Raw genomic sequence first — 17,450 nt, 5'->3', positions numbered from 1 at the left:
ACGTTGAAGTTAACTTCTTATACGTAGCATTATATCCAACCTACTTTAAACTATGTATAAGTTTCAGATAAAATTAACTTTAATTAAATGTAACAATCGTACAAATTGGCACGCACATTAAGAAAAGAACAAAAGGTTTTGTAGATTGAAGGAAGATTTATCGAAACAAGGAAAAATTTGTCGAAACAAGGGAAAATTTAACTTGGGTCTGTCTCATTCACAGCCTCCTCAATAACACGTCGTATGTGTATACGGACTATGGAGTACTATGATAAATATCCGCAAGTTGAGGCGAAGTTGGCTGAACAACGATCCAAACTCATATTGATGATTTTTATTACGTGTATATACAGTTACGTACCCCTTCCTCTGTTTATTCTTCTTCTCTTCCTAAATAATGTTCCTACTGTATTCAACAACTTGTTAATTATTGAAGTTTAGAAAGAAGTGCATATTATGATTGAATTGTGTATGAGATTTTATGCTTTCGAGCTTCATTATTGGACAATTATTTGATCCCGGCAGTTGGCAAAAGACTAACCTTGCCAACAATTTTGCGGCATATCTAGTTATCTATTATATATTATCAATTTGTAAAAAAAAAAAAATTATATAAGTGCAAACCACAAGAATCAATTAAAATAAAATATACTAAAAAAAAAAAAACTCAATTTTAGTTTGACAATAATAATTATTATAAAAAGTCTTTTAAAAAATTTATCGGTTGCACGTCTACAACAGTAGCAACCCGGGGCAACGCCTGGGCTACTCACTAGTTTTTCATAAATAAGGGTGAAGATTTTGTTGAGGCAAATATGGCGGAGAATACACTGTTATCAAGAAACAATCGTCTTGGATATGATATCGCCTTCGCATAATCTTCTTCCAAGAACTAACGAGTCGGTATTTAAAAAGTTAAGATAATTATATTTTTAGCCATAAAAATGGAAAGTTGCCAAAACCTGTGACTGCTCATTGAAGAAAAATATTTTTTTACACTGAATGTATGCAAAAAAATTAATTAACTAAAAAATCATACAACAAAGCTCCCGATGTAAACCTGTAATCTTAATCTATGAAACCTGATGCCATCCCATACCTTAGCTATATATCACATGGAGTATGGGAGCAACGGGAAACATAAATCGGCCATACTAACTATGATATAGTAGCTAAATAAACTACAATATTGACCTCAGAGCTAGTAATATTCTGAACTTCTGAAGCAAAGATGACAACAAAATCGTAACTGCAGCACCTTGGTGAAGTTGTATAATACAGCTGCCTAACTCTGCTGGAGGAAACCCAGAAATGATCAACAGGATCGCAGCAGCAGGGGGCCGACTGACACATTAAGCATTTCACTCAAGGCTACCTGGACATCCTTAGATCCATGTTCACAGCTGATTAAAGTGGAAAGCAGAGGGAAGAACCGCGCTAGGTTCCTCTCAAATGAAGTTTCTGCCAAACTACATATAGCCTGCAGAGTGGTCACAATAAGAGGTGCACGTCCAGCCAACTCTCTACGTCTTCGAGAGCCCAAGGGAATCTTCCAATGGGCCCCGCTACCAGCAGAGGGCTCAATTTCTTGCCCAGACGAAGCCTCAATGTAGAATTGAAGAACCTCTCGGCACAGATTGACGAGGTAGGATTCTATTTCCTCCTCATTGAAGTCTGCAGGTCTATCAAGCATAAGATTTTGCAGGAGTGTGAGGCACATTTGATAAGACTCGTTTTCAAGGCGTAAAAGTGGAGGATCTTGCATTTGGGTAATGGATCCAATCTCCAGTAGCTTTGAGCATAGATTTGCATCACAGTTTATCTTATGTGCATGTGACGCCACTGCCCGCAAAGCATCAAAAAGTATACTAACATTTTTCGCTGAAATATGTGTCCTATACAACATGTAGATCTCCATGGCAGCCTGCAAATTTAAACAAGGCATGCTTTCAAAAATTCCGCAGTCATCATCATATGGGATTGCAACTAGCTACAACATAAATAAAAATTTGTCCAAGATTTGCCATGTGCCTAGAGTTAACAGTTATTTCTATGTACTCATTTTTGAGGAAAAAAAAAGGGCCATATACTACTAAATCATGCAGCCAAATAAGCTAGAAAAAAAAAAAAAATTTGTCTAAGACAAATAAAGTACCTTTTCATGAACTGCCTTTATTTTCCTAGAGATATTTATTTTTATTTTTTTTACCTTTTCATCCCTTATTCCATATAGTAGCATTTTCATCTAAGGAAAACAAACTATCCCATGCTCTCCAACTAAAAACTGAATTGAGTTTTGAATAAGCAATATGCCCAGCTGTGGGTAAATTGAAGAGGGACTAAAGGACTCATAGAGTTGAAGTTGGACAACATAGAGATAATAAGGTCTAATAAATTGTTAATATTTCGTTGTAGTTTAGAGGGATTGTTGGTATCGACCAAAGCAAGTTCTTCCCCCTCTTGGATCTTTTCACACAGTGAGTTTATATATTAATCTGAATTGTTTGCAGCATGTAACATTTTGGTTAATACTACCAATTACCAATTACAATATTGTAATTTCTAATATTTGGATACACTATTAAGAAAATTAGACCTAAGAAAACTTATAGCCAAACTTACTACGAGACTAACGCATCATATCCATTACCACAAGGTCCAAGACATTATGACTGGTACCACAACTGCATTTTGAACATTTCTGTCTAACCCCTTTTAACAAAACTAAAACTATACCACTATATTTATTAATATCATTAATACTTATTAAATTTCAAAGTAATTTTATTGACATCCAAGGAAAATTTTTGCCATTTTGCGTTTCCTGATCTTATTCTAATATTTACACTTCTCTAGTGCACATTATTATTTCCAACTTTCATTTCTGTGCATCATAAAATAAAATACAAAGAAATAAGCAAAAATGATGGAAATAACCTTTTTTTTATTTATTTATTTATTTATTTATTTTAGGAAAAATAACCTTTATTTTAAATAAGGGAAAAAAAAATAGCAATTAAGAACATGCAACAGGACATTCAAGTATTTATACCTGGATCAACAGGAGCTGGACAGCACAACGGCATTTGACATCAGATACAGCGGCATAAAATTGCTGCGTTCTTAAGCTCTCTGAATCATAATCATGTGTACCAGTCCCGGTAGTTTCAGCAAGATCTTGTCCACCACCAGATTCTTCGATATTCCTAACTGAACTATCCCCGTTCATGATAAAGGAAAAATCAGGAAGGGTGGATAAAGCTGCTTCTTTCAATGAAGAGACCACTTCAAGCCACTTGTCATCCGAGAAGAGATCTCCAGAATTGCTTATCAATCGAACATATGCAGCAATACCAATCCCAGCAAGGCTCTGGTGAGGTCGCTTAATGAAGCTCACTAACAGCATCAGAACTTTCTTTAAAAGAGGATGAACAGTAGAGTAGAACTTTACAAAAAGATCCACAATTAGCTCAAGAGACAATGTACAAGTCTCATACAGCCATGAATCTTGATCAAATTCAGCTATCTCACCATCACCACCCTCTCCAAATGAGTTTTCTGTGGATGGGTCAATGGCTTGGCGAACATAATCGAATATACGAAACAAGACCGATTCGAACACTCGCTCCCACAAAGGAAGCGAAAAGTGCTGGCCATGGTTACGTAGAGTGTCAAACAAAATCTGCAGCGCACTTTTTCTGATTTCTGGCCTTGGATCAAAACTGAGTTCTGACAGGCCTACAAAGGAGAATGGAATAGTCAACTTCCTAAACATACTCCACCATCATAATCACTAAGAACTGCAGCATGAAATACAGTACACCCCATGGACAAAATGAAACATAAGAAAGTTTAATTAAACAAACTCCCAACTCTATATATAATTGAGAATATAAGTAGTAGAGCATCCTTAGCATAGAAATCGATGAACTCAATGGTCAGTTATAAAATTGCTCACAGTTTCATTTTTTCAATTATAATGTTTCAAACTTTACAATACACATCTTTAAAGTATAAAATAGGTTTTAAACAAACATAATAACACAACTCTATACGTTAAACTGTAAACATTTATCTTACCAGCCAACAATGGGAACCAGAAATACAGATGGTCAACCTTGTCACCCAACTCTCCATTTTCCATCTTTCCATCTTTCACTGTTTGCGATACAGATGGAGTGACATCCAAAGTTTCCTTATACTTATCTTTGCCTGAAGAGCCAAGATCTCCCTCAGCAAGCTTCTCTGCACAGTAGCGCAGGAAGCCAATGGCACTGAGACTGATATCCTTGTTAAATCTGCTATTCGTAAAGGCAACGAGGCAATTTACACAATCTGTAAAAGTACTGGACTCTGTCTCAGTAATATACGGGAAGTAGTCTCGAACAATCTTCTCCATTATCTCAAATGCTAACAGAACTATGTTTTTGTGATCATCATATGCGGCTGTGGTAAAAACCTACACATATACAAATGAAGAATAGGTCAATAAATCATACACAACAATTTTTCCGAAACAAAAACAGAATACCCAAATCTTAAGCAGCAAGACTTTATGTAACTTCTCTCTGGGGGTAAAGCCTGTATGGGAGTGGCGTATCAGATGAGTCAAACCATAAGCAACAGGATTTCCCTATTAACAATTGTGATTCCTTTTCAACAAATAATAATTCTTTTCACATCACCAATGTAAAATTAATCCATTTTACATAAGCTTGGGGATATCACGATACTAAACAAAAGATACTGAGAAACAATTGATGGGAACATTGTTGTATACTTGTTTGTAGATTAATAAAATAGTTGCTTTTACTCAAGAAAACGTATTGCAAACCTTTCAGCTATCATAAATCCCAAATTCTTTCCCAAGAATAAATATAAATGGCTGAAAAGGAAAAGCAAGCCACACAAGGTAAGACACAGTCATCAATGACTGCTGTGACCACCAACACAGTTTTACATGCTCAACTAGAGAGAAATTCCAAGACTAAACATCAAGTGAAAATGATATATGGCAATGCAGGAGGCTGTTTCTATCACTATCAATTAAAAACGCTCCCAATTAATGTTAATTTAGGTAGAGCAACCCGAAGAATTGGGCAGAGATATACAAATGAGGCAGTATTGGAAGTGATGATCCACATCAGAGACTGAATCTCCAGAACATGGATCATTAGTCATATTGCTGTAAGAGTAAAAAGAGTAGACAATATGAGCAAATATAGTTAATAGATGAAGCAGATACCATGAACATGCTCTTCCATCCAGACTTCACATTGTTTACTCGAGACAGCACCATCTGAGACACACATCTGATGATTAATTCTCTGATCTCAACAGCACTACTCCTCCGCATCACAATGACAAAGGGCTTCATAAACTCATTTTGAAAATTATAATTAGCCAACTCTTCCCGATCCAAAAACTTCATTGATAATTGACGCAAAGAATCCATAGCAAAAATTGCAATTGAAAGGTTTTCAGAACATCCAATGGTTACAAAGAAGTCAGACAGCACATTCCAAATGCTTGACCATACAAGCCTAATGCGGTTCATGTTGTAGTGCCTGTTTTCAAGATTAAGAACAAATAAAACTATTAGACATCAAAACGATCAAAAGGAATTATGACAGCAATATCACAGGATGCTTACGCAATCTCAACAATTTTTGTCAAGCTAAAAACCCGTGGATCAGAGGCAGATCGTAATTCCTCCATTGAGACCTTGCAGAGTGCCTTGACAAAATCAATTATTCCTTCACTATTTAGCTTTTGACTTCGAGTGAATATACGATTCATTTCACTGCTTCCAACTTGTTCAAGCATGTTCAAATTAGAGACTAAATTATTCATCTGTTCTGATGTAACAGAAGTGTTACCGCCAATACTAGCACTATCATAAGAGCCTCTTCTCACAGCGGCTGCAGCATATTGAATTTTTCCAGCCCCTTTTTTCTTTAAAAGTGGAAGAATATTAGACTTGGCCTGTTTTGACTTATCTTGATCAGTTTGAGGAGCACCAAAGAAAGCTGCATCAGGAGGAGCACCTTCACCAAGTAGGTGTAAATGCTCAAAACGGGAAACACATGTCAAAATATGCTCCCAGGCATCTTGCAAGTAATTGCCATCTTCATCTGCAATTGTAACTATTGCCTGCGAAGCGGAAAGGAAGCACAATATGTGAGCAGATCACCAAAATCTCCTCCAAGGGAAAATGAAGGGGGAAAATGCATTAAAATACAAAGCAAAGTAAACATTAAAGTATATCCTCATTTGGGTGATGCACATGTCCATTAATCTTCAATTTAAGGTCAAATTCCTTTTAACCTATTACAGTCATACTATTAATATGAGCTAAAATAAACAGTTGTGGAAAACCATTTAGAAGCAACTTTTAGCAAGGCAACTCATTTTATTCTTTCTCAATGATTGTGAACTAGAACAACAAAAAGGGTAATCACAAATATGAGGAAAGTATACCATAGTCACCCCAGATAAGGAGTCCAGGATTATTCAAGCTAGTTTGAAGAATAATACTATACAGTCATGCAAAAACATATAGCATATATAAATGAGGATGGTAAAAGGGAAAATCCAATGCAGGAAAAAATTCTTTAAATAGCATGCGCCATAATTCTGGTCAATAGTCTGCATACTTCAGTTCATATAACAAGGCCCTCCATTCTCCAAGAAGAGATAGGGATCTTATATAAGCAGCCATACATCAATTGCAGTCAGCAGAGATGCTGTTTCAATTAGATCCTTAACAAGAAATGTGATCAAAACACCTAATACTTCACAACAGATATTAATAAGAAATATAGTTCTCAATGAGACAATTCATTCAATCCAAAGCTCATTCACTCAATAATTGAAACGTCACAGTATCTAGTCAGTGATGCAAGTACGTAAATGTCAGTGATGCAAGTAGGTCACAGTATCTAGTCAGTAATTGTATTGACACGGGAACCTAAGAAAATAACTAACCTTGATAGCAAATATATTTTTCTGTTTGATTTCAGCCGGAGAGTGTAGAGAAGTAAACTTGGCAAGTGACGTCACAAAAGCATCCCTATGAGTTTTCATGGACATCACTGATGTAACATGGATAGCATAACGGAAACCGTCTAGGCACAAGGTTATAATTTCTTCATCATCACTTTGATCAAGTGGAACACTGAAAGCAGCAAGCATAGGAGCCCAGCATGCTTCAATCATGAATCTGAGGATTACGACATCTGTTGCAGCATAATAAGCTGACCTGCAAATGGCTAAATTATGTAAATAACTAAAACCAAGCAACAATCTTACATACATAAGGGTATCAGCCTAACAGGAACAGATACTGATACAATGAACAAGAAATCCTAAGCTAAATGTATCATTAGAAATGATAAAAGGCCTAGAGGCCCCAGACAGAAAAAACAAAAAGGCAGCTTTAATCAAAAAAAAAAAAAAAAAATTAAGAGCACATCATCATATTGATTATCCACACAACAGAGAATAAGTTGCATATCATTAAACAACATGAACTACGAAACATGGGCTCCCCTCCTTTGGTTTGTGAAAGAGAATAAAATCAAAATTCAATACCATTATTTTTCCCTTTTCCCTTCTTTGAGCAATAGCTTGCTAAAATTCTAAATCATCATTGCACATGGGAAATGAAAATATTCTAATTACTAGCAAGAGTCTAAGCCATTTTAAAAGTTGTGGTTAGATACTTCCCCTCTTGAAGACATTAGCCTTCAACAATGGTAGTGCTGCACAATGTCGATAAGGTAAATAAGCTCAAAAAGAAACTCCAAGAAGGAGTGTATCTCAAACTGTCACCAACACTATTTACATCAAATCTCATGAACCAAGACCTCAACAAGAAAGGTGTTATTACAGATGCGATGATAACTGGACTTGGGTACCAACTTAATTATCATAAAGGACATAAACCTTCAAGCAAGATAATTAATGACAAAACAATAAATATAAAGAAAGAAAGAGACACTTACTCGGACTTGCGAGCTTTTTCTTTAAATTGTTCTTGCATATGCCTTATTAAGTCATCACTAGACTCCATGAAATTTTCATCTCGCTTACGGATCACAATATTCAAGATATTGTCCAAGCCTAAGATTCTGTTGGAATTCAAAGACTGCTTTTGCAAAGAAGCTAGATCTTCTTCTTTCAACTTAATCTCATTTTTGGTTATTCGTTCATACAAGGATCTCATGTAATCCTCAGGAAGATCTTTTCCATCATCAATACCACGATTATTCCTGATGAAATCTTCAGCAGACATCTGCATAATTAGAAATACAATGAAAAGAGGACTTAGTGGAAGCTAACTTCAAACATCAGATGAGTTTCAAATGGGAAAGAAGTTCACATACTATACCTTATTCTTAACCATAGGATTGTGGGCATCAGTGTTGAGCATTATAACTGAATAAGCAAGGACATATGCTGTGTCTGCACTAGAGAATGCCTTAGGATTACATTTACAGTAACGTTCAGCAAACTTCTCCATGATTCGATCAATCTTCTGGGCCTCACCAGGCAACCTGAAGCCTTGCAGGAAGACCCTTATTGATTCATCAAGCGCCTTGCCTTGGAAATCAAAGGAATCGACATATGCATGCATCACTTTCAATGACATATCTTCTCTTTCACCAAGATAATCACCAATTAAAGTCTTGTTTAGATCAGAAGCATCTTTCAGAAATGCTGCTATTTCCTCTGGAGAATTGCCCACCTTATTCGCACTAATAAGGAACTCAATTCCCTTTTTCGGTTTCCTATTAAAAAGAGATATACCTTCCTGCCATATATTATACATTAGTACAAACACCTAAATGCATAAACAAAAACAATGCAAAGAAAATAAAAGCTTCACTTTAGATGCAGAACTAAAAGGAAAAGTTTTCATCACAAATAGCAGAAATAGGTGAAATAAAAATGGTAATACAAGATGATTATATAAAAAAAAAAATACAGTCCTTGTAGTCATATGATTGGTTATTTAGTCAAATCGGTTATTACAGAGAGGATAGAGACTTCCATAGTTCCATCCTGCAAATTAAAACTTGAGCCACTAAACCCCCCCCCCCCCCCCCAAAAAAAAAAAAAAAAAAAAAAAAAAAAAAAAAAAAAAAAAAAAAAACCCTTTTCCTTCCTTTTATCCAATTACAGTGTGCATGGCATTTTCTCATAGTATACCTGAAGTTCCAGCTTGTATGCTCGGCGCTGCTCGATTGTCTGCACATCAGAAACATCATTTGAAGACTCAGAAAGACTATCAGATCCTTCAAGAGGCTCATCCCCATGGCCATTTACCATGTGAGGACTACCAGCTTCAGGACTGCTATCTGCTGGCTCGTATTTTTTTGCTGAATGAGGATCTGGGATGCGTAATTGATGGTTCATCCAGTTCCCCATTGATTTTAAGACAGCAACCAAGCACTTCATCGCTTCAAATTTCAGTGTCTCTTCTTGTGGTGGCAACAATGTAGTGGATAAGCCAGGTGGGACACCTTGAGCTGTTTTAAGAAGGCCATTGACCATTCTGCAACAATAAGGCAAAAGGTTACTAGGTTGCCTCTTAACAGCAATAAAATCAAGACACTTTTCTCTATGGATCAGCATTAAATTCAAGAAGGGAGCAGATTTTCCCAGAATGATACGATCCAAAGGACTTTTATACAACTACATACTCCCTCCGTTCCTAAAAGTCCTTCCCATTTTGACTATGTGCGTTTGCCATGCAATACTTTGACCATAAATATCATAAGTTGCACATTAGTAAAAAAAAAATGTAAGAATTGAACATTAATAAACTACTCATTAAGACGAATAGTGTGAAGATTACAAATGAGAAGAACAAAAAGGAACGGAGAGTATACCTCTCAAATATATTAGACGAGTTGACATCGCAATCATAGTTGATGAATATGTCCACCAAGATCTGCGAATCTTCGCACAGTTTTTCTAGAAAACGCAGTACTATCATCTTCTGCTGAAAGTTCGGCTGAGCAACATTTTCCAAAACTCTTAGAACTATCATAGGGAAAAATACTCCAATCTCAGCCTTCAGCCCAGCTCTAAACCTGGCTACCAAACTCATGAAGATGGAACATGAAAGTTGGAAAACAATCATGAGAGTTGAAGCGCTGTTCTTAAGCAATGATAAACACAGATATTGCTTGATAGCACCCAAAAATCTGCGTCAAAGAAAATAAAATTCAGAAACAACAAATATGAACGGAGAAATATCATATATGAGTAAAGTAAAACACCACACATTATTACATTAGGAGAAAATAAGCTTCAGAAAACATAAGAGAACAAACATCAATGAGACACAGGTAGACGACCACCAAGTAGTAAGTTTGACCTGGGCCTAAATTGTGGAGAGGAAATAAAAACAAAAAACAATGAAACAGAATATAAGAAAAGACGGTCACATAGGTAAAAGTTTTAGAACAAGAAACTTGCAAAAGAATTAATTTGCAAAGCCTGGAAGTAGAATGAAAGATTTTATAGTAACCACAGCTCCAAATACAGATCCTAATTACTATACAATTCAAACCCCCACAAATGAATTTATTAACCCGGCTCTATCTAATGCATAAGTAACAAAACAATACCCTTGGTCAACTATGGCAAAATTGCAATGTACACCAAGAAGTGGTTGCTCAAACTCTCAGAACGAAAAGAGTGAACTATATTAGCCCAACATTGATTTCCACTTAAACAGAAATGATGCATGTGATATTTCAGAAGATTCATACTACTATAGTTTTAACTTTTAAACCAAAACTGTGAACATCACCATTGAGGAAAAATAGAAAATAATAAAACCACTGGTCAGTGGTCACTGAATCATAGGTAAGGACTGAGGACAGATGACTGATGAAAGCATTTAAGCAAATAATTCTGCAAAATTTCCAAATTTCGAACAAAAATTATAAAAGTTAAATGCTTGTAGGATTTAGTGCTCAGAAAATAACTCATTACAAAAAAATGTAAAACTTGAAACTACTAAAACAACATTTTTGATGTGTAATATTTGCAATATGAAAATGAAAATAAAACAAAGCCTTGATCCACTTGAACCAGCCAACTCAAAAAATACAAGTGGCAATTCACTGGTGTTACCAACGATCATATCAAAATTCTGGGAAGAATAAGTAAAAGATGTAGCTTTGAAGTAATGTCTTTCTCTACTCCGTTAGGTGTTTTAAACTTTGAAGTAAGAAAACATGCTCGTAATAAAAGAAACCCTTATGATGTTCTTGCCAAGTTTTAGGCCCTATTTAGCAATTAGTTGATTGGAGTTTATATAAGCATCATTGCAGAAGGATGTAAGCAATGCTCAATTAGCAGTTTAATGTTTTAGTTTAGACTTTGTAAATGAACACGGGTAAATGTACTTTCTGTTTAACACAGTAGTACAAAATACAATTAATATTCAAAGGAATAACAAGGCATATGGGTTTTACACCAAAACTACAACCATATACACGCCCGGTGCCACGAAATGATTGAGAACCAACCCTGTTATGGGCTCTATATGGCAAACAGTGAATAGCAAGTTGCCCAGAGCACATTTAAATATTTAATAACACACATTGCAGAGAACCAGAGATAACTGATGTGATGAGCAGTAGATATTACTGTATTAGATACCAGGTTTTGCAAAATTGTTTGGTAAACTAGCAGTTCTCTATTGGCAGTTTTTTATAACATTTAAAAAATAATATAAAAACACTATGTTACATGGACTCGGGTACGTGTCGGACACGGACATGTGTCCAAGTGTCTGATTCGTCAATTTCCAAAATTTTAGGACACGGGGACTCTGTCCTTATTTGGACACGGGTGCGGAGACACGGCACTTTCATTTTTTGCAAAAAAACATTATACATTACAAAATATTTTAATACTCTTAAATATTTAAAATTAAATTTTTATATCATATTCTTGTAATCTAAATTATATGATTACTATTTCTTGTTATAATTATTCTAGTACTTTCTCTAAAATGAATTGTTTACCGTTTTCAAAAAAATAAAATAAAATAAAATAAAAGAATTGTTTACTGCTGTAAATTGTTTACTGCTGTAAATATTGGGTAATGTATCACAAAAAAGTAATTTTGGTTAAAGTTAGTAGTCAAAAAGTCAAAAGCAAAATAAGTGGTATCCCATTACCCTACCCCCCACCTTTCTGACAGCCCCACTCATTTCCTCTTCCTGCCTTTCTCTCTCTCCTCCCCCTCTTTTCTTTTCACTCTCTGGTTTCAATGGAGTCGAAGAAGATTTCGCACACAGCCCTTGCTCTGAAGTATCCGAGTGCAAATAGCCGAATCTGACACGAATTCCGTGTCCGTGTCCGCGTCGTGTCGACACGGACACTTTGGGATTTCAGCCGAGTCCGATGAACATAGTAAAAACATAAATACACACAAAAATAAAATTTTGCTTTGTTGATCGATGTACTGCTTGTACGTAACTATTTAGATTTCAATATTTTATTTAAATAAAGAAATATTTCTCCTCAAACTGCTACTCTTAATAGCATATAGGAGGGGGAAAATGTGATTTAAGCCCATTCTACTGTAAAATATACACCACCACACATTACTCATTAGTCAAATCTACTATTTTGGGTAGAATGATACCCCACTCTAGTACTCTACTGTAAACCAAATACCTTCATTGGCTAAAATCTATTAGTATCAGCATACTGGAGATTTGTAGATTCATTCTCACCTAGTTTATTCCCCCCACTACATTCTTTTTCAAACACCCTCCTACACATCAACTTGCCAATGGATTGTTACGTTTATAACATGATAACACCTCCGTTATTGTCATTTTTGTTGGTAGGGCTATGCATAGACATTATCGATCTCTATGGGTCTTTGCAATTCTTAATTATTTCAATCAAAATTTTTCAGTATTGCAGAGCTTTGAAAAAATAGGATGACCTTTTTTCAATTCATGAAAAGAGGTGGACCAATGACAGAGAGCAAATGGCAGACCAGAATACTACCAAGCCATGTGGGAATAGAGAAATCTTCATGGAGTTTCTTAACCTGCCTAGGATGGTGTCATGAGAGGAACAGCAACACTAAAACATTTGCATGGAAGCACACTGCACACATGATTCAACTCTATAGAACCAAAACTGCTTATGTACTAGGACACTAGGTAGATGACTTAGCTCCAATTTACAATAATAACTCTGAAAAAATAAAACAGTAAAACATATGATGGCACAAACTATATCCTTAAAAATCAGTAGCCCATTAACTTCAGAGCTAACCATTAAGCTGTCAAAGCAGCCTTCCTAGGTTACATTTTTTTCACCTGAAAACCCCTTTTCGGTGTAGTTGTGAATTGGATTTGGTAGCCCTTACCTTAACTATATAGACCTTACTTAAACTGATCTAACCTTTTTAGAACTTGTTTTTCCAAAACCTTAATTCTTTAGATTACAACCTTTCCGCTCCACCACCAACCAGCAATTATTCCAAAACCACACATCATCTAGGTCCCATTACTAAGCTATAATCCAAACCCGTAAAAAAAAGTATGTTCAATTGTTCACAAAGCAGAGAGGTTAACCTTAGAGACCTAACACATTCCTATTTATATGCCACACCAGCTGTAGTCATAAGCTCATAACTATAGGTTAAATGAATATTTTAAAGGAAAAGGTAGATAAAGTGCTTTTAATCAGGTTTCTCCCCCCCTAATATCACCATATCATACCACATGCATGGATGCACCCATCCCGACAAATGTCAAATCCAATGGTTTTTAAAAGAGGAATTGAAAGAGACAACAAGGAATGGAGGGTACCTGTGCAATATTATTTGTTAAAAAAAATGACAATTTGTGGAACTGGGGATAAGCATATGTCCCTACATACCCTCTAGATTCATCTATAGTTCCCACATTCCCCAAAAGAAAAATCTAGAATTTGATCAGGTAACACTTCATAATTACTCTTGGCTCTCAGGTCCTGCACTTAAAGAAAGGAGCTAAAGGAAACAAATCATCTAAGAAGTTGCCTCTATGAGTCTATGGTTATCAAATTTCAAGAGAAAGCTTCAGCTTGCAAGTCCTTCACAATGGATTGTTGCCTATATACGTGAAATCTTGTTCTTAAATGAGTTGACATGGGTATGCTCGAGATCATCTATCAAATCTACACAACCTTCAGCTATGGTGTTAGCAGTATGCAAGGATATACCAATCTAGATACCCTTTGGCATCGAACTTCCCTAATATCAGGTAAGGCAGCATGCAATTGGGCCACCCCAAAATCCAATGACTGTTATAATAAATCCACTAAGAACATGAAAAAAAAAAAAAAAAAAAAAAAAAAAAAAAAAAAAAGATGTTTCTAAGTTCCGACTTAAGTACAATTCTATAGCACAATGCATGTGTAATAGTTGCATCTACTCATCACCGAGTCATAAGCTCCAAGCATTAAGCATCATTCTACTTTCATTTTTAAGTGCAATGAATAGCATCTCAATCAAATTGGAAAAGTATCAAATTGAGAATGTTACCTGTCACTGGTCCTAAAAACTGTGCCAGCATTCTCCAGCAAAATCTTAAGCAACTCTAGAGCAACAATTTTACCCCTCATAAGCTGAGGGTCTGACATTGCCTCTTTGGGAGGCGTCTTCATAGACAACTTACATAGAGCTCGAAAAACCAAAAAAGCATCCCTCCTCAACTTATTTCCAATCTGAACCTCCATATCATCATCCCTCTCCAAAATCCCAGCAGCCCCTTCCACGGTCTCCCCATCCGCCAACTCCCCTTTCCTTCCTTCCAACGCGGTCTTATACATACTAATCTCCCAATACTTAGCATCCAACATATCCTTGTCCGTAGAATCCAACAGATCAGCAGGATTCGTCCCCTCCACCGTGGCATTCACCTTCGTCTCAAATGCCCCATCGTGAACCGCCCCACCATTTCCACCACCACTCTTATCACCACCTACATTCACTGTATGCAAAACCCCATCAATGTCCTGCATTATCCTAGTAATAAACCCCTGAACCTGCTGAGTAACCCCAGGATCCGCATCCGATTTCTCAGCCGGTTCCATAAGCTCAGCAACTACAATGGGCTGAACAGGAACCGACGACGAATCAGCCTCCATTCTCCTAAAAACAATCACAAGCATCTGAATCAACGACGCTTTCGATGTGGTCTGATTCACCACATTCTTACTCCCTAAATAAATATCATAACAAGTCCTAACAATTTGCAACAAACAATCCCCATGAATCCTAAGACTAGTCGAAGTAACAGCAGAAAGCAAAGTTTTCAACACAACAAGTTCCATATTCTCATCATTACTATTAACCTCAATACACTTACAAACCGAATCAATGACTCGGGAAAGCAACTTCGACTCAGGATTCGACCCAGTTGAATCTGCCTCACCTCGAAGATACCCATGTGAGATTAGCTTCTGTAAACAAGAGATTCCAGCATCTGCGATCTTAGGGTTCGAAGACGAAGCAGCGTTGATGAAAGGAGAGAGAATGAGCTCGGAATCTTCTAGAGAATGCTCGTGGGTCCCACTATCGACAACCGGACCAGCTGTAACAATGGCGGAAGACGGCGATTCAGGAGAAGAGGAGAGAGAATGGAGTTGAGATGAATTGAGCTTCTCAAGAAGAGATTTGCACTCATGAACAAGCTTCGAATTCTTCCGCCATGAACCATTTTTGATGATCTTCTCAAGAGAAGGCACCAGCACTTGTTTCAGCCGGGAATCGGCTTCCGAAGAAGCCATTCCCGATTAATCGTCGAGATCTGGGTGAAAATGGAGGTTGAATTTGGGAATTAGGGTTCCAATTCCCGGCAATTGATCGGAAAAATGGTGATCGGAGGAGAGAGAAATTGGGAAATTTTTGGGGGATTTTTAGATCGAAAAATTTGAAGGATTTTGATTGATTTTTTGTTTGTGCATATTAGTGAGTGAGGAAGTGGCTCAGTTAAAAGTCATACACAATTTTTTTTTTTTATGAATTTTTTTTTTTTGAAATTTTTTTTTTTTTTATGAATTTTAATTTCTAATTAATTTTTTTTGAATGAATTTGTTTTGTTTGTGAATCACTCAAAGGAAAATAATTAAAGTTACATCTCAAAAAAATGAAAGAAGTAATTAAAGATTTAAAGGGTGTTTTATTTTTCTAATCAAATTTGGGGTTTATTTCTCTCTCTTCCACATGGAATTGGGGATTTTTTTAAAGAAACAAATGAAATGATGAATCAAGAAAAACTTTAAAAATTGTGAGAATCATGCATTCTTGTTGGCATTGGATAATTGATAGCTTGGGAAGTTTGACTAATAGGTTGGAAACATAAAGTTTTGCAAACCAATAACATTATCTACTACGGAGTATTTTTAATTTCGATTGAGATAATTTAACAACTAGTAATGTGTGTTAATATGTGTAGTGGTGTGTCAAGGTTTTTTTTTTTTTTTTTTTTTGATAAATTTAGCAAAATTGATAAATCTACTTTTTAAAAACTTAATTCAAAGTGAACTACTCTTATCGACAATTTCTACCTATAACACCATTAAGATAACGGCTATTTCACCAAATGCCACTGAGTAATTTAAAAATTCATCAAATGCCATCGGACTTTTCAGAATTCACCAAATGCCACCCAGTTTTTAAAAAATTCACCGAGTGCCATTAATGACCAACGGCCGTTAACTCCGTTAGTCATTAGGGGTTAATCATGACACATGTCATGATATAATTGGTCAATTTATCTTAATTCATAAAAATTAAAAAAAAAACAAAAAATTAAAAAAAAAAAAACAAAAAAACAAAAAACAAAAAAAAAAAAACAAAACCCCAACAACAGCAGCCCAACACCACGCAAACCACCTACCACAATCCCCTGCTCCCACCAGCACTACACCACCACAGCCCAAACCAGCCATTAATAAGCCCACACTGCTGCTTCACCCCATCAACAACACCAACAGCAGCGACAACAACCATCAACAACAGCAGTTGCAACCACCAGCTCCACCTACAACCTTCACGCAACCACCACCAGCCACAACAACAATAACGATAACAGCAACATCAACAACAACTTCCATCAGCCAACGCCAACAACACAAACTCCCACACACTCCACCCCTGCTTTCCTTGCAACCACCCCGCAGCAACCAAACCAAACAACACCTCCCAACTCCAATCTCTCATCTTCTCACGCATCCACCAACACCAACAGCCACCTAGCAGCCAACAATTGCAACCCACATTCATAACCCCTAACAAAATTCGAGCCACCCTAACCCCTATCCCATGAAAACCGACCACCCCAACCCCCTCTCCCATGAAAACCCGACCACCCTAATCCCCAAATCGACCACCCTAATTTTGGGTGTTACGG

At 36.4% G+C, this 17,450-nt stretch overlaps 1 protein-coding gene across 1 annotated transcript; it reads right to left on the bottom strand.

The window, feature by feature from the left end:
* Positions 1 to 952: 952 nt before the first annotated feature.
* On the bottom strand, positions 953 to 16,442 carry LOC145615579 (brefeldin A-inhibited guanine nucleotide-exchange protein 2-like). Its single transcript, XM_081670654.1, has 11 exons — positions 14,579 to 16,442; positions 9,897 to 10,214; positions 9,214 to 9,559; positions 8,393 to 8,815; positions 8,007 to 8,296; positions 6,988 to 7,261; positions 5,654 to 6,153; positions 5,246 to 5,567; positions 4,081 to 4,459; positions 3,053 to 3,738; positions 953 to 1,924 (listed from the first exon to the last, which is right to left on the bottom strand). The coding sequence occupies exons 1-11, from the start codon at positions 15,823 to 15,825 to the stop codon at positions 1,316 to 1,318; spliced, it is 5,394 nt and encodes a 1,797-aa protein (XP_081526780.1). The 5' UTR covers positions 15,826 to 16,442; the 3' UTR covers positions 953 to 1,315.
* Positions 16,443 to 17,450: the final 1,008 nt, after the last annotated feature.

The sequence above is a fragment of the Chenopodium album genome, chromosome 25 (genome assembly GCF_948465745.1).
Source record: "Chenopodium album chromosome 25, dcCheAlbu1.1, whole genome shotgun sequence".
In the NCBI taxonomy this organism is placed as follows: domain Eukaryota; kingdom Viridiplantae; phylum Streptophyta; class Magnoliopsida; order Caryophyllales; family Amaranthaceae; genus Chenopodium; species Chenopodium album.
Note: the sequence above shows the minus strand (reverse complement) of the source record. Positions and strands in the feature narration are given on the sequence as shown.